The 16,208-nt window shown below is 41.8% G+C and overlaps 3 protein-coding genes across 6 annotated transcripts; 2 read left to right on the plus strand and 1 right to left on the minus strand.

The window, feature by feature from the left end:
• Window positions 1–360: 360 nt before the first annotated feature.
• ndufb9 (NADH:ubiquinone oxidoreductase subunit B9) lies at window positions 361–4,045 on the minus strand. 2 transcript variants are annotated; one of them, XM_070921850.1, is made up of 4 exons: window positions 3,928–4,045; window positions 2,353–2,545; window positions 1,856–1,969; window positions 361–791 (listed from the first exon to the last, which is right to left on the minus strand). In XM_070921850.1, exons 1-4 carry the CDS (start codon window positions 4,014–4,016, stop codon window positions 660–662), a joined length of 528 nt encoding a protein of 175 aa, XP_070777951.1. In that variant the 5' UTR covers window positions 4,017–4,045; the 3' UTR covers window positions 361–659. The 2 variants fall into 2 exon arrangements, with proteins under 2 accessions (XP_070777951.1, XP_070777953.1); XM_070921852.1 differs by having other exon boundaries at window positions 2,353–2,517; window positions 3,933–4,036.
• A 295-nt stretch (window positions 4,046–4,340) lies between these two features.
• On the plus strand, window positions 4,341–8,385 carry tatdn1 (TatD DNase domain containing 1). 2 transcript variants are annotated; one of them, XM_070921855.1, is made up of 12 exons: window positions 4,341–4,377; window positions 4,951–5,016; window positions 5,095–5,144; window positions 5,520–5,583; window positions 5,806–5,949; window positions 6,114–6,156; window positions 6,475–6,560; window positions 6,659–6,699; window positions 6,896–6,972; window positions 7,407–7,477; window positions 7,707–7,833; window positions 7,987–8,385. In XM_070921855.1, the coding sequence occupies exons 1-12, from the start codon at window positions 4,356–4,358 to the stop codon at window positions 8,087–8,089; spliced, it is 894 nt and encodes a 297-aa protein (XP_070777956.1). In that variant the 5' UTR covers window positions 4,341–4,355; the 3' UTR covers window positions 8,090–8,385. The 2 variants fall into 2 exon arrangements, with proteins under 2 accessions (XP_070777956.1, XP_070777957.1); XM_070921856.1 differs by lacking the exons at window positions 4,341–4,377; window positions 5,095–5,144; window positions 5,520–5,583 and having other exon boundaries at window positions 4,977–5,016.
• An 803-nt stretch (window positions 8,386–9,188) lies between these two features.
• rnf139 (ring finger protein 139) lies at window positions 9,189–15,389 on the plus strand. 2 transcript variants are annotated; one of them, XM_070922305.1, is made up of 7 exons: window positions 9,189–9,351; window positions 11,832–12,448; window positions 13,194–13,341; window positions 13,468–13,574; window positions 14,116–14,367; window positions 14,607–15,149; window positions 15,195–15,389. In XM_070922305.1, exons 1-7 carry the CDS (start codon window positions 9,189–9,191, stop codon window positions 15,387–15,389), a joined length of 2,025 nt encoding a protein of 674 aa, XP_070778406.1. The 2 variants fall into 2 exon arrangements, with proteins under 2 accessions (XP_070778406.1, XP_070778405.1); XM_070922304.1 differs by having other exon boundaries at window positions 14,607–15,389.
• Window positions 15,390–16,208: the final 819 nt, after the last annotated feature.

Here is a 16,208-nt window from a genome sequence, read left to right on the forward strand (position 1 = left end):
CTGAACAGTAATTACTTTATTTTACTGCCAATATCTTCTTCTGCTTTTAAGTGTACTCGTCAAACAGTTGGTTTAAACTAAGGTCCCACCTCTGACAGGGCAGATAGCCAATCATACGATAGTGGGGTGGCACCTGGGATGGCCAATCAAATTTCCTGAACATATCAAAGTATTCCTTTGGTAGCATTGCAGCAACGAAAGGATTTCAGCCTATAATAGCTTTTAGCTTAAGGCTACATGATGCTTTATGCATGTATGCAAACACTATATAATCACATAGTTACAGGACATACTGAGCCACCCTGTGTGTCATCTCATGAAGTGCAAGTGTCTCACAAGAAAACACATACACACTTTTCATCATACATTTATTTATTGGAACAGTTACAGGTATTAAGTGACACATCTACAGGACTTCTCAAAGTCACCAACCGCCTTAAACTGACTACTGAAGAATCAGTGTGAATACAGGCAGGTCGTTTTCTCAGCCATGCAACCTGCACAGGTGAACCTCCTCAGAAATGACTCTAATAAAACACTCTTTACAGACAGATGGTGATTCAATAAGAGCTCAGCCAGTCTTCGTGCTGCTGCTGTGTGGTTGGGATAGTTTCCCCTCAGACTGGGGGGGATGACTGACCCTCGGAGGTGGAGGGTGTTTATGTGGGGCGCTCCCGGGGGCGGGTGACGTACTGCCACCACAGAGGGGGGAGGTCGCCCTCCTTGCGAGCAGGAGGGAGGGCTTCGGTCTTGGGGCCGCTGGCTGGAGTCTCAGCCTGCAGCTGGGCGACCTGGAACCAGACAGAAACAAGACAGCAACTAACAGTTATTTTCATTATCAATTGTTTTGTTTTTTTTGTCCATCAAAGGTGACCACTTTGAGAAGTTAATTTCGTCTGATTTAATGTCCAAAACCCAAAGATATTTAATTAACAATGACATAACAGAGAGAAGCAGAAAATCCTCTCAATTGAGAAGCTGGAATCAGCAAATATCTGGCATTGACTGGAAAACGTATCATAATAATAGTTGGACCAACAAAGAGAATATTGTGTTTACTTGTTACTGTACTTTGACATAATATTCAACATTCTTAATTTTCATTTCAAATATGTTTTCAATAATTTCTTCATTGGCAATCAGTAAATTCTTCTTTCACCGCTGTGAAGGGTAACTTGCACTGATCGTACTGATTGTCATATACATAGTATACCTAATCCATTGTGCATTCTGAATTATAAGCAGAGACACCTCATGGCTGCAATTAATGAAATTTACATTATCAATTCATGTGATTATTTGTAGCATTTGGTCTCTAAAGTCCCAGAAAATATTTTTTGCTTAAAATAGTTGGTGATTCATTTACGGTCAAATCAACAAATCGTTTCATCTCTGACTGACAGAGAGGCTTCATGACATGCTGACAGAGTCTCAATGGTCTAACTGAACTCCAGTGCCACCTTGTGGGTATAACTGATACTAACTCCACCTGCAGCTGACCATACTGCAGTTTATTAAACAATGCAGCCAGGTGGAAATGTCAAAATAAAAGTAGACTTTATTAATCTAAGTAATACATGCTGCTACTGATGTCTTACAAACAGCAGTTCCCAACCTAGGGGGAAGGACCCCTCTACAGGGTCACAGGGATAAACCTGGCGGGTCGCAAAATGAGTACCAGTATAGGAGGAAAAAAAAACATAGTTCTCTTACACATAATTCGTTCCTCTGAACTTTGCCTTTTTCTTTGCTTTTTGTATGGAAAACATCATAATATACTCAAAGAAGAGGCGGCGTGTGCCCTGGTGCTATGTACAATGTGTCCTGTAGACAGACAGGATGCTGAGCAGCCCACCTCTTTGTCCCAGCTCTGCATTCTCAGTTTCTTCCACTGCTCTCTCTTGGAGAAGTAGTCAGGGTACATGGCCTTCTCTGAGGGGTGCCAGTGGTCCAGCAGCCACTCTGGGACCTACGGGAACAAAGCAGAGCTCAGGACTTTCATCATGTAACATTAGGACTGTCACATGTTCACATCACGATTTTGGAACATTAAAACAAGTCTATAAATTTCTTATAGACTTTTAACATCTGAGGATATCATTTCTCAGTATATGTGGAAGAGCTTTCTTCAAAGTAGATATTGACACAATCCTGTTGCATTCCCCTAACATTTCCAGCAGAGGGCAGTAACAGCTTGACAGCAAGTTCAACACACTTTCTCACATCGTCCTGCACATATCTGTCATACATACATTTTTTGAATAATAGTTTGTTTTCTTAGTAATGTAAGAGAGAAAATAAGAAGACTTTAAATTATTTCATGGTCACTATTCAGGTAAAGCTCTGCGTCACCTTGTAGCACTCATATCTCTCGTAGGACGTCCCTCCAGGAGAGTCCGGGAAGATGTAGGGCTGGGGATGTTGGTTGGCCCAGAACTCCTCCTCTCCCGCCTTCAGCATCATGGTGGCCTTCACCATGTCCTTCTCATTCTTGTTGTCATCGAAGCGAGCCCGCAGCATGCAGGCGTAGAACCGGTATTTGTCTCTATAACGGGAAAATGCCACAACAGTTATATTTCTTAAATCATACTTCTGACAGTACAGAGGGGGACCAGGATGTCTCATGTAACTGCAAGACATCTAGTAAGAGAAAAATGTAGATACAGTATAACCATTAAAATCTCACACAAACACAGTCTTTATGCATGCATTTGCATGCAATTGTAAACAGTAGGGCTGCAGCTAACAATTATGTTCATTATTGATTAATCTGCACATTAGTTTATAAACTAATCATTTAGTCTATAAAATATCAGAAAATAGGAAACATCCCCATTTTTTGTTCGAGTAACAGTCCAAAACCTAAAAGATGTTTATTTTTGCTTCTAAAATAACTTAAACAACTATCAAAATATTTGCTGATTATTTTTCTGTTGATAAACTAATCATATCGGCTCAAACAAACTTGAGAAAGACACACTACAGTGTGCTCCAGCCAACATTGAGATGTTTGAGCAATAACATTCTTCTTGATTCTTCTTCATTATTCTTGTCCGACATCCTGGAGCTTATTGTTTGTTTACCCAATAACAATATTGTTCGATCCAATAACAATATTTAAAACTGTAAAACATTTAATAAATCAGTCGACAAACATGAGCTTGTAGGAGATATATCTGTTTAAGCACATGTCAGCAGATAAGTGACAAGAAATTGCAGCGCAGAAAAGCCAAATATATACTGACACTACATTGTGTGTCTATAAATGACTCAGTTCATCCTATGGAACAGAGTTGAAGCCCTACCCTGCAAATAAATGACGTGTTCCCCTGATGTGCCACCTAAAGAGGTTTGATGACTTGATTGATTGAATCTGAATTCATTATTATCCTGTTAATTCAGTGTCAATAAATCGTGCAAGACTGAACCTCATGATATTTCTGTTTGTGGGAAACTTTTACATAACAGTGTTTGGTGGTGAGCAAATGACAGCTGCCGTCTGTAAACGAGCAAATACCTTTAAAATTAAAATAAATAATATTTTGTATGAACGAATCTGGCTAATATATATGTATTCATGTATTAGTTTGTCTGTGGTGACACTGAGAGTCAAGTTTGCTCTGACTTGACTGCTCACTGATTTCGACGCTAGCTGGCGAACCTTTGGCCAATATAACGTTTAAAATGAACAGGACAGAGTCAGAGGTGTATTCTTGTTTGAAAGAAGAGTGGGTGAGCTGACAAGGACACGCATTTTACTGTGGAACTGACTTGAGGAATGAGTGACCTGGCTAGCAGCAGCTAGCAGCAGCTAGCAGTTAGCTTAGCTGTTAGCTTATCAGCACAGCAAACAGACTACACTACAGCAGCGGGTTCTGTATTTTTCACTATTCAGCATAGAGCCGAGACAAAGACTGCCCCCCTTACCTAAAGATGCACCATGACTCGAGGTGTCTCAGCGACTTCTTGTAAAGCCGCAACACCTTCTGCTGGTGAGTGAGATAGGCAGCGGCCATTTTCACCGTCCCCTGTCACCTTCTCGCCGATCAGCGCGGAGGATTCTGGGACTTTGTGGCGATTGGACGTTACGACCGTAAAAGCCTTTAAAATGCGAAAATATATTTCTTGTCTTTTTTGTCACTTTTTTTGGTCAGGATTTGATCGTAGATGTTAACAATAATGATTAACTTAAAGTACATTTGCTTCACGTTGTCTCTTATATAACAGTTTGGATAGAAAGCTAGCTGTTTCAGTAATGTGGCTTCTCTCTGCTACAGTACTTACGGTATTGTGGCATCATGGGAGTGGTGAGAGCTGCATGTGTGGTGCTTTGTAGAAGCATTGCTCTTACAACCATGGCTCAACACAAATTCATTGGTAAGACACGTGTTTAATGTGTTTAATGGCTGGATTGATTAAACATTAAGAGAGGGGAGAAGACTCTGAGTGTCCTGTGTGCTGGTGTTTGTTGTAAACAGACAAGCCTGCATGTGTAGTTAGCATGGAGCTATGAGTTAGCCCTGCTGAAAATGACAACACAGCAGTCACAGAGCTTTGCAGCTGTGCAGGGAAGTGTCAGGTGGTTTGTTTTCGGTTTATAGCAGTTCATCACTCCTCATGACAGCTTATATTGCACTACATTTACTACAACTATCAGCAGCAGGTACTGTTATTCAAATGTTAACAGGCACAAACTGGCGAAAGGCTCAAAAAGCAGAACATCTAAGATTTAAAATGTGTAGTTCTGAAAGGAGTAGTCGATTAATCAGCTATTCAATCATTAACCTCAACTAAACTTTTAAGTAACAATAAATAAATTGGAGATACTTCTCAAAGAGGATTTGCTGCTTTTCTCTCTTTGATATTATTAGGAACTGAATACACATCAGCAATGAATCACAGGAAAATGTTTGGGGACATATTGCAGTGTTGCAACCTCTCCCTCTCCAGATATCGGTGTGAACCTGACAGATCCCATGTTTAGAGGACTCTACAGAGGGAAGCAGAAACACGACGGTAAGAAACTCATTGACTTTTGACTTGTCGGCTGTTGAGACAAAGTTCATCTGAGACCAGTTGTGATTTTTCTGACAGATGACTTCAGTCAGATCGTCGACAGAGCTCTCAAAATCGGAGTTGAAAAGGTAAGCCATGTGTCCGCCACTTTAATATAAGTGTGCACTTATTCTAGTCAGGGATTGCAATGTTTTCTGAAATATCTAAACAATTATTGGACGCACTGCCATGAAATTTAGTACAGACAGTCAAGGTCCCTAAAGGATAAATCCTAGATACTTTGGTCATCCTTTGACTTTTCCTCTAGCACCATCATCAGGTTTGTCCTTTGGTTTATGACCAAATACCTGCAAAGTGAATGACATTCCCATCTGCCTCAGCTGTTGTTTTTAGTGCAGAGTAGCTGCAGACTCTTCGTCTTGTTATTGTACACTGAAACACTGAAAAACAACCCATTTGAAATGTCTTCAGTCTCATTTGTAAGTAATATCTGTTGCTCACAGTTTATGATCACAGGAGGAAACCTTGAAGACAGCAAGGAGGCCCTGAAACTAGCTGAGAGCAGAGGTAATGATAACAATGACAAACACGTATTGTGGAACAAAGTGTGACCAAATGGTTTTTGGTTAATTTTCAGTGTGCATGGGCCCTCTAGGATTGTATGGCAGAGCCAGGGGCAAGAGCTAAATGTGAATGTGAAAGTCCATTTCTTCATGAGCAGAATCATGCTTTCCTCAGTGCTGGACCTTTTATACCTCTTTGTTTAAGAAGCTCCCTCCTTTATTACAGATGAGTTCTGCTGCACGGTCGGCTGCCATCCCACCCGCTGCAGTGAGTTTGAGCTGAATGGAGAATCTCAGTACTTCTCAGGGCTGAGGGAGCTGGCAGCAGCACACAGAGGAAAGGTGGTAGCCATTGGAGAGTGTGGACTAGGTGTGTACTGTTAACACTGTTGCATTCGTGCAGTAATGAAATAACATTTTTATCCACAAGAAATAAGTCACTTATGGCTCATTGCTCAGTGTTGTCCTGACTCTGTGGTCTATGAATTCTTTATGTCCATTAATAATACTGTGTGTTTTTTCTCTTCGTTCCAGATTTTGACAGGTTGGAATTTTGCCCAAAAGAGACTCAACTCAAGTAAGTTTATTTGTCTCTATTGAGTATCTAAAGCTGCTCTCAGTGGCTGCACATAATTTGCTTTTGACCCTTTAAAATGTACCTTTGGCTAATTGTGATGCCGTCACTGGTTGTGTGTGTCAATGAGCTGTGAGCAGTTTAATTAGAGACTTTTAACCTTCTCACATTGTTTCATTCAAGTGATTTTTAGTTGATTAATTACTCGATTATTAAGGCTAATAGTGTCAGCACTAGTTGGAAATAAATACAGTATTTCGGTAAATAAGTGTCCTTCATTTATTTTCTCTCCCTCTCTTTGCTCTTTCTGGTCTCTAACAGATACTTTGAGAAGCAGTTTGACTTGGCAGAGGAGACCAAGCTGCCCATGTTCCTCCACTGCAGAAACTCCCATCAGGAGTTCATTGGTAGGTTTGTGCACCCAAGACCTGGTCCTGATCTGGACCGTTAGAGGAATTTTTTTTATACAAAGTAGTTTACTGTTTCTCTGTCTCTGTTTTGACAGACATCATGAAGAGAAATCGAGACAGATGTGTTGGAGGGGTGGTGAGGACTTTGTTTTATACTACATATACGATTAGTATTTTATACTCGGAAGTGGTACATGTTCTTGTAAAATTGTGTTGCTACTGCAGAAGGAATCAGTGTGAGCTCAACTGAATAATCCTTTACAGTTTCATTGCGGTTGAGATGACAACATCACAAACACGCCTGTTCTGTACCTTTTAATTATTTCTTTCAGGTTCACTCATTTGATGGGACTGCAGAGGACGCTGCTGCCCTCATTGACCTGGACCTCTATATTGGAATAAATGGATGGTGAGAGGATTTTGAACTATGATGTAGACATTTTCCCCCTGAACAGACTATGGAGCCAACGGGACGTGTGTTGAATTTTTGGTTAACCAATAAGGTTGCAACAAACTATCTGCTTGACGCTTGTGAATCAACAAAAATGTCATACTTGAATGTCAATGGTGAAGATGTTTCTCGTCACTAATATATCATCAACCAGCCCAGTCTTCAATGAGGGGAAGTATTAGTACATTACATTACATCTGGAAGGCTAATGTTTCCGTACCTTAAAAATGGAAATCAAATAGTTTAATTTCCAAAATATACACCCTAATACATACTGTAGATCACATTTTTCACATAATCTCTTTTGAAACAAATTAAAGAGAATTTCATTAGAGGTGCATATTGAGAATTCTGCAACTTAAACTGTGTTTATTGTTATTTGTATTGTTCAGTTCCTTGAAAACAGAGGCTAATATTGAAGCTATGAAGTCTATCCCCACCGAGAGACTCATGATAGAAACAGGTGAGTTGCAGCCAGTTTATTGTAATAAAGAAGGCATTTAAGCAAAATGTCAGACTGAATTCAACTTAATTCATCGAAGCTGTATCACAGTTATGAAACATTTAAATCCAAGACAACATGTTTCATTAATACATAAGATATAAAAGGTCAAGATGTTTTGTACATCACATTGCTTTTTTTTTAACTGTTGTATTTATTTATGCATTCATACTTGCCTGCTCCTTCCCAGATGCTCCGTGGTGTGGCGTGAAGAACACTCATGCAGGCTCCAAATATCTTAAAACTACATTTCCCACAAAGAAGAAATGGGAGGTGGGGCATTGTCTGAAGGACAGGAATGAGCCCTGTCACATCATGTGAGTAAAGGCGCAATAAAGTTAGAGGGGAGATTCTTTGAAGAACTCTTTGGATAAATTCAACAGTTTGAAAGCAAACATGAATGTTTTTCAATCCATCATACGTTAGATTTTAATAGCTAATGTATAGATTTCACTATTTGTCTCTTCCAGACAAGTTCTAGAGGTGATGGCAGCAGCGAGGGAAGAGGAGCCGCTGGAGCTGGCGAACACAATCTACAACAACACCATCAAAGTCTTCTTCAGCTCCAGCTGATGACCAAGCAGACCTTCATGAGACAGACTGATATGGCCTTATTTTACTTTGAGACCTGATGAAGGCTCTATTATGAATGTGTGTGTGTGTGCCTGTTTGAATGATGGGTCCAGGGTTAAAACTCCCCCTTTACCAATGTTGAAAAGTCAAATAGCTTCCGATCTGTCTTCTTCTGAAATAAAAAATGACATTTTTTCATGGTAGGCCACAAAAAATAAATCTGTATATCTGTATAAATAAATTTTCCCTATGTTATTTGAACTTAGCAGGTGATTTGTAGCCATCCATGTACTGTCTACGGGAATATATACATCGGTTATCATGTAAAACCTAATAAAAACACAAACTAATGAGCTAGTTGAAGGAGAAAATAAACATTTGCATATCATTTATAAAAAGTTTGTGTGGGTTAAATATATCTAATTATGCACAGAGTAATCTAAATATGTTTTATGTTGACAGTACATTTACATCAGTAAAAAATCAGTAAACTTTATTAACCAAAATATGTTGCCCTTACACATTTATAACAATATTGTTAAACAATAGAGATGGAAAGAAAAGACCAGACCATTGAAGAAAACAAAAGAAAAGCATCATATTTAACATGTTTTCAAAACTGCAATTACCACTTTTATTCGTATAATATTAGCAAAAATGTAAATGTTTGCGAAAAGTGCTACGTCAGCTGCCACACCCTCTGACGCTGGAAGTTACGTCACGTTACGTCGGAACCAACCAACAGCCGAGCAACTTCTGCGGTCTTCCCAGAGCAACCAAAGCAATAGGAAATGGCCAATTCAGAGATATCCTGATATTTTTCATGATACTGGACGAGACAGGATCTGAGGAGAACCCTGACGTGTAACGGTTGGTGGCGATAACACTCCGGATGGCAGCAACACGACATTAAACAGAAGAAGAAGAAGCAACAGGAGGTTCAGCTGGGCGGACATGGCGGACGGCAGCAGGTTCCCAGCTGTGAAATAAACGCCAGGCAAAGCGAAACCGGAGACGGCTTCCGGGGGACTTAAACTTATTTTAATGTTGCATGGATAGACGGGGCTCCACAGGACTGTAAGCCCTCCATTGAAGCCGCATGGCGTCCACTCAAGCCCGGATAGGCCAGCAGGCCTTAGCGGTGCTGGATGTGGCGCTGCGAGTTCCCTGTATCTTTATTATCGACGCCATTTTTAACTCTTACTACGACCCTGGTTCGGGATGGGCCGGTGCGATGGGGAAGGTGTTGGTCAGAGTCATGGGTAAGCATCTTAAAGTGCAGGGTCCAGAACAGGAGCCTCCCGATTCTGTCAACAGCACACAACCAACTGACAGCTAGCTAACTGACGCTGCGTTAGCCATGACGTTAGTCATCAGTGTGAAGCTATGTCACCTGTCAGACCCACTAAAGCCGATTTAACTACCAGCAGTAACATCAATAGAAGCCAGATATGTCTAACACAGTGCTTAACTAGTTTCCCTCAAACCTAATTCATTCTGGTTTAGTGCTAGCAAGTCGCTATCGAGCTAGCTTACTGCTGCTAACGTCAGGTATTTAATCACAGGTGTCGTGTCAAATTCTGTATCCCCGCCGGAATCCAGCGGAAGTCCTCAAAGTGACTGTTGGGGGACATTATGGCAGCCTGTCATTCTGCCTGTCAAAATATGCTTCTTTATCCCTGTACTTTGCCTAGAAAGCTAATATCTTGCACGAATCATCTGAACTCTATAGCGTTATAGGACTTGGTGTGGGCATGGGGTATATAAAGTATCATGATCTTATGCTCATTTTATTATTGCGTACATTTACAGTGAGCCATTGTACAAAATCCTATACATTTCAAAAGATATTGTATTTAAGATCACACAATATGACAAATGTTGGTGAGGTTTTACTTCCTATTCACTTGGACATTACAATTTTAAGCCATTTTACCTTTATGGGCGTTTTGGCGTAATATTCACACATTTTGACTTCATTCAACTTTCGCAGTAATCGTGACATTAAATTCAAATGTGTTAGTGCAGTCTGATGCACTGTCTTTTACAGACAAGCCAGTCATAACTAATTTGACACATTTATTATTCTATTACGTGATTCACAACAAATATTTTTGTGGCACTGGACAGACATAGCTTCAGCTGTTCAGTGCCTATAACCTAGTCTACATTCATCACAGCTGTTTTCCCCCTCACAAAAAACAACCTGGTAAAGCTTCTCTCTGTGGAGTGTTAAGTCATTAACAGAAAACACTACACAGATAAACAACTACCAGGTTATATAACTCTCCGTTTGTACAGTTTGTAGACCTTTGAACGGCTCAGCCTCCATGAAAGTCCTCCTGGTGTTAGCCAAGAGCTCTGGGTTTGGCGAGGCGAGGGGCCAAATAAGGTGCCTTTTTAAAGTGGGTCAGCCAACAGTCTTGTGTTTCTTCAACCCACGACTTCTTTAGTACCAACAACCTAGGAATGTTTACCTGAAATACAAATACAATATAATACATACCAAAATGTGAACAATATTATTTGAATAAACTCAAATGAAGACATCCACAAACACCCCCTAAACAGCTAAGTTCATTTACTCAATGAACTCTTCACACTGTGATCCAAGGTGAACAAAGCTTTTCAGTTAAACATTGTTAGGGGCCTAAGGTCAAGGTGGCAGTGTATACAAGGGGTATGGGAGGAGTCAGGCGAAAATGAGATGGTCAACTTCAGTATGACCTAAATTTATATGCCAAGACTGTTTTGCTGCTTTTAATATACTAGATTTTAATAGACTGCTCAGGCACCACTAACCAGTTTGGTTCCAACTGTTTTCAAAGTTAAAACCGGAAACAATTCATCCAAAGAAATAATGTTTCCTTATTTAGACATGCACACACAGTCAGACTATTTTGTCATTTTGTGTATAAGACATGAAGTTTATGAGTTTAGTATATACTAGCTTATTTATTTATAAAAAAAACCCTGAACCTTGAACCTCTCTTTAATCCTACCTTAAACTGATAATCCTGTATGCAAAGACAACACACTGAGGAACAAATATTAAGACATTCGACATAACTTATTACTGCGTTGCCACAGTGATAGCATCGCTGTGAAACGTCAAGGAGCGTCTGACTGGTTCAGCTAATCCACAGCCAATCAGTATGTTGTATTGGTGCTGTAACATTTATTACGACACTAACATGTCATTACAGTCATACCTATACAGTAGCTGTATGTTACACTATTATTATGTGTATTGTGGACAGCATTCCTTTCAAATGGAGGACTTTAGTTTTGTGTGTTTCCATCTTTCATCTCATGACAGGTGATTTTTCACCCGTGCACCTGCGATATGCCAAAGTTTACTGTTATGACCTGCAACCAAACGTCTGGGTTATTATGTCTTATCTATAAGAAATGTTTGACAGGTTTGTTTGATGAAATGTGTGACTCTTTCTCTATTTGCCCTGTTGCTTTTGACTTATATTATAGCGCTGCAAGCTGATTGTTTTCCTCCTGATCTTGTTTATATTTCGGGCACTCACATTATTCTCTCTCAGAGAATGTTCACATTCTATAACAACTCTTACTGTTGTTTTATCAGACAGATTGATTATAGAGAATCTAATCAGACACATTTACAAACCACACTTTAGTCTGTGTGATATATATGTGTGAAGTAATTTACCATTCCATCATGTTAATCTTCATCTTTGCCAACTGTGTCTCTGTGTCTTGTGTGTCCCAGGTGTCCTCATCTCCAGTGTGGTGCTGCTACTCTCCCAGAAAGCCTTGTTTAAGTTTTACACCCTCTTCTTTGCTGTTCTCCTCGGCATGGCGGCGGTCCTCTTCAATTACTACGCCACCTCTCACATAGACTTCTACAGCGCCTACTACAAAGCGGCACTGGGGTTCAGGTTGCTGCCCCGAAACGGGCCGACGCTGTGGCTGGGCATGGCCGCAGTCCAGCTTGTTTTTGGAGTGGGCTACGTGTTCCTGCTCAATCTCCAGTCCGTGTTTGCAGCACTGGTGGTCCTGGACATCATGATCCCTCTGTGGGGGCTGATGATTGAGCTGCCTGCAGACGTCAGGCAGCTGGTGGCTGTGTTCTCAGGCCTGGCGCTGGCTCTCAACACGGCTGTGTGCCTGGCCATGAGGCTCAAATGGTTTTACTACTCGTGCCGGTACGTCTACCTGCTCGTACGGCACATGTACAGGATCTATGGGCTTCAGCTTCTGCTAGAGGACACGTGGAAGAGGATCAGATTCCCTGACGTGCTGCGGGTGTTCTGGCTGACCCGGGTTACTGCCCAGGCACTGATCCTGGTCTACGTGGTGAGGGCGGTGAGGAGGGAGAGCGGTGACGCCACAGGTGGTGCCACAGACGGGAGCTCCGACTCACAGGTACGATAAGAACCGTTCAGTTTGCTGTTAATCAGGGTATCTGCAGGTCTTAAAAAGCGCTGAATTCAGTTCCTCCAAAAAAGGAAACCTTGGCAGGTTTTAAAGTCTTACATTTCATTTACAAAGGTCTTAAATATTTACCTTTGCCTGCTCTATCTTTAAACTGAAAGTGTGATTGTTGCAACAGTGGATTGGTCTGCAGGAGGCAGTTTAAGTCAGCGTCATCAGACCTGTTACAAACACGGTTTGCTAGCTACAGTAAGCTCACCATCTCAAAATCTCATGAAGCTTAGATTAATTGAAACATATTAATCATTTTTTATTTTTTAAGCGAATCATCAGTTTCCTGCTGCTTATCCAGGTTGAATTATTTGATTAATTACACCACTAGAAATCCTTGTCATATACAGCTTGGAAGTACTGACAAAAACATGAAATAACTGTCACTAAATTCATGTACTTAATAATTGTAGGCCTTGTTGTTTTAAATTGCCTTCTGTGTGGTATTTAAAAGTCTCTAGATGAACACTGCAGAAACCTTTATTTCCTAATTTCTGTTTCCTTGTTTGGGAGGCAGAATTCAACCTGATGCTGACATCTTGTAGCAGAGGTGCCTTAGACCCCCCCAAAAATGTCTGAATGTGAAGAGCAGAGGGAGTTATAAGTAAAGGTGACATGCGGAGCTCTGTGCCTGCACTGTTTTCAGGGTTACCTGCTGAGCTGGGACGTGTTCTGGGATCTGACGAGTAACCTGATCATCTCTGGCTGTGATTCCACACTCACTGTTCTGGGGATGAGTGCCGTTATCTCCTCTGTCGCACACTACCTCGGCCTCAGCATCCTGGCCTTTATAGGTACGACTGACTGAGTGTGTGTGTGTGTTGCTCTACAAACTTTTCTAATCTGTTGTACATACTGGCTGTAAAAAAGAAAAAAAAAGCTCCTGGAGTTAAGTGTTTTGTCTGATTTTGACCCTTCAGGTTCGACGGAGGAGGAGGACAAGCGTTTAGGCTTCGTGGCTCCTGTCCTGTTCTTCATCCTGGCTCTGCAGACCGGCCTCAGCAGCCTGGACCCTGAGGAACGCCTGGTATGTCACTGCAGGATTCGTGCCTCTGGCTCCCCAGTTGATTGACAGATTGATTTCTGAGTCTGTTTTTTTTGTTTTTTTTTAATTTCCAGTGTGTATTGCTCTGGTGTATTTTTTTAAATGATGTTTTTACCTATATTGATTGAATGAGGTGGTCAAGCCTGTTTTGTATGCCATTGTTCATCAATATTTAAGCCTTTATTATAGACAGTAGAGAGATAATAGAAAACAAGGGAGAGGGAGATCCAACAAAGGTCCCTGACTGGACTTGAACCAGGGGACGTTGCTGTTCATGCTTGACATCTTAACCCCTAAACCGCCGCAGCTTAAAGTCTTATTTTTGTTTCTAATTGGCATGAAATAGTCTTAAACTTTCCTAAGTCTTAAGTTGATGAAACTTGCAGGCACCTTGAAGTGATTATGTGGGAAACATCCTGTTGAATTACTGATGTACTATAAAGAACATTTGCAATTGCTTGCTGTTAAACACTTTTTGCATTATAAATTAGTGACTGAGAGCCTCTCTCGCTTTGATTTGAAGGTCCGCCTCAGCCGGAACATGTGCCTCCTGCTGACGGCCATCCTGCACTTCATCCACGGCATGACCGACCCTGTCTTGATGTCCCTAAGCGCCTCCCACGTCTCCTCTTTTCGACGCCATTTCCCAGTCCTGCTGGTGTCTCTGGCGCTCTTTGTGCTCCCCGTAGTGCTCAGCTACGCCCTCTGGCACCACTACGCCCTCAACACCTGGCTCTTTGCCGTCACCGCCTTCTGCGTGGAGCTCTGCCTCAAGGTGAGGACAGATAATTTACTGTAGAATTAGTTTGAACAATTATACAGTCAGATAACTCCTGTTAGGTCTCATCAGTCTGTGAGGTTCAGTGTATTCCAGGAGTTATTCTGTGATAGGAGATGGACATTCACCCGCTTCCCTTGACCTGTGTTTTCGACTTTTAAAGCTGAAATTTGTCAGAAAATGTCAGTCACTAAATCTTAAAAACAAAATCTTTATAATCAATTCCCTCCCTCCAGGTGGTGGTGTCACTGACAGTCTACGGCCTCTTCATGGCGGATGGCTTCTCCAACGTCCTGTGGGAGAAGCTGGACGACTATGTCTACTACGTGCGCTCCACAGGCAACATCATCGAGTTCCTGTTCGGCGTCATCATGTTTGGAAACGGTGCCTACACGATGATGTTCGAGTCGGGGAGCAAGATCCGTGCCTGCATGATGTGCCTGCACGCCTACTTCAACATCTACCTGCAGGCCAAGAACGGCTGGAAGACGTTCATCAACCGCCGCACAGCCGTCAAGAAGATCAACTCCCTGCCGGAGGTGCACGGGGACCAGCTGAGGGACATCGAGGATGTGTGCGCTATCTGTTACCAGGAGTTCGCCACCTCTGCCCGCATCACGCCCTGCCACCACTACTTCCACGCACTGTGCCTGAGGAAGTGGCTCTACATCCAGGACACGTGCCCCATGTGCCATCAGAGAGTTTATGTCGAGGAGGAGAGCCAAGACAGAGCCGCCTTTTCTAACAACAACGGGGGCTACGCAGCGCCGCAGGACGCCGCTGCTGCAGCCCCACCAGCGCCGGGGGAAAACCAGCATGGACAGCCAGTAGCCGAGCTGCCGGACGATGGAGCGGCAGCCGGAGTCCAGGCTGCAGGAGGACCGGGGGAGCTCGACAACGAGCTGCTGGAGGACAACGACAGCATAGAGTATGATGAAGATGAGTGGGGGACTCAAAATGGCAGCACGCCAATAGAAGAAGACTATATCAATGATGACACAGACTCCACCGAGGACTGACGAGAAAAGATCTATAGAAAAAATATATACTTATATCTTTATTATATTTAAGTTAAAAATAATTATAAAACACAACTTCAGCATCTTAATTTGTTCTTGAAAAATGTCAGGGATGTCATTCTGTTTTTTCTTGTTAGTTTCTTTTTGTTTGATTTGAGTTTGGGTTTTACTCTATAAGGGCTCGTGGAAAAGAGTAACTGCTGCTGTGTGTGTGTGTGTGTGTGTGTGTGTGTGTGTGTGTGTGTGTGTGTGTGTGTGTGTGTGTGTGTGTGTGTGTGTGTGTGTGTGTGTGTGTGTGCCGAGGCTGCATGATGTAGACCAAAAACTCATACGGTTAATTTATTTTATTTTTACTTCATCTCAAAATTAGTGGAGATCCTGATACTTGCCATGTGGGCACAGCTGTTTCTACATAATTTATTTCTCAATGCCTCAAAGCTGATAACCATCAATAAGCTACACTAAACTATCAGACTCTCTGCAGCGTAGATATCTCAGAGATTCTGCATATAACAAGTCTGCCTTGTTGAGCTAGCTGTGGAGATATTTCTTCCCCAGAGAAAAGAAAAGAAAAGAAGCCACACTTCAGTTACATCACAACTTGGTTTAGATTTTGTCACTTATGCAGCCTGTGTGTGTGTGAGAGAGGATATGTGTGACATGTGTGTGCGCCTGCCGACATGTAATGTGCTTAGACGATGTCTTAAAGATGCAGTTCCTGTTCCCTAGCAGTGTATTACAGGGGAAACGCTGGAGTGTGTTAGTTTAACAACAAAACTGTGGAGCGACTAAACAAATTCAAGCTTTAATCAGTCTGCT

Source organism: Enoplosus armatus, chromosome 16, assembly GCF_043641665.1.
Source record: "Enoplosus armatus isolate fEnoArm2 chromosome 16, fEnoArm2.hap1, whole genome shotgun sequence".
Lineage (NCBI taxonomy): Eukaryota > Metazoa > Chordata > Actinopteri > Centrarchiformes > Enoplosidae > Enoplosus > Enoplosus armatus.

Excerpts from the sequence above, each read along its gene's own strand:
- ndufb9 (XM_070921850.1), bottom strand. The coding sequence starts at position 4,016 with ATGGCCGCTGCCTATCTCACTCACCAGCAGAAGGTGTTGCGGCTTTAC. Across the intron at positions 2,546-3,927 it reads GAGTCATGGTGCATCTTTAG|AGACAAATACCGGTTCTACG; the intron begins GTAAGGGGGGCA and ends TTCCCGTTATAG. Across the intron at positions 1,970-2,352 it reads AGAGATATGAGTGCTACAAG|GTCCCAGAGTGGCTGCTGGA; the intron begins GTGACGCAGAGC and ends TTGTTCCCGTAG.
- tatdn1 (XM_070921855.1), top strand. The coding sequence starts at position 4,356 with ATGGCTCAACACAAATTCATTG. Across the intron at positions 5,584-5,805 it reads GAAACTAGCTGAGAGCAGAG|ATGAGTTCTGCTGCACGGTC; the intron begins GTAATGATAACA and ends CCTTTATTACAG. Across the intron at positions 6,561-6,658 it reads CTCCCATCAGGAGTTCATTG|ACATCATGAAGAGAAATCGA; the intron begins GTAGGTTTGTGC and ends CTGTTTTGACAG.
- rnf139 (XM_070922304.1), top strand. The coding sequence starts at position 9,189 with ATGGCGTCCACTCAAGCCCGGATAGGCCAGCAGGCCTTAGCGGTGCTG. Across the intron at positions 9,352-11,831 it reads GGTGTTGGTCAGAGTCATGG|GTGTCCTCATCTCCAGTGTG; the intron begins GTAAGCATCTTA and ends TGTGTGTCCCAG. Across the intron at positions 12,449-13,193 it reads TGAGGAGGGAGAGCGGTGAC|GGTTACCTGCTGAGCTGGGA; the intron begins GCCACAGGTGGT and ends CACTGTTTTCAG.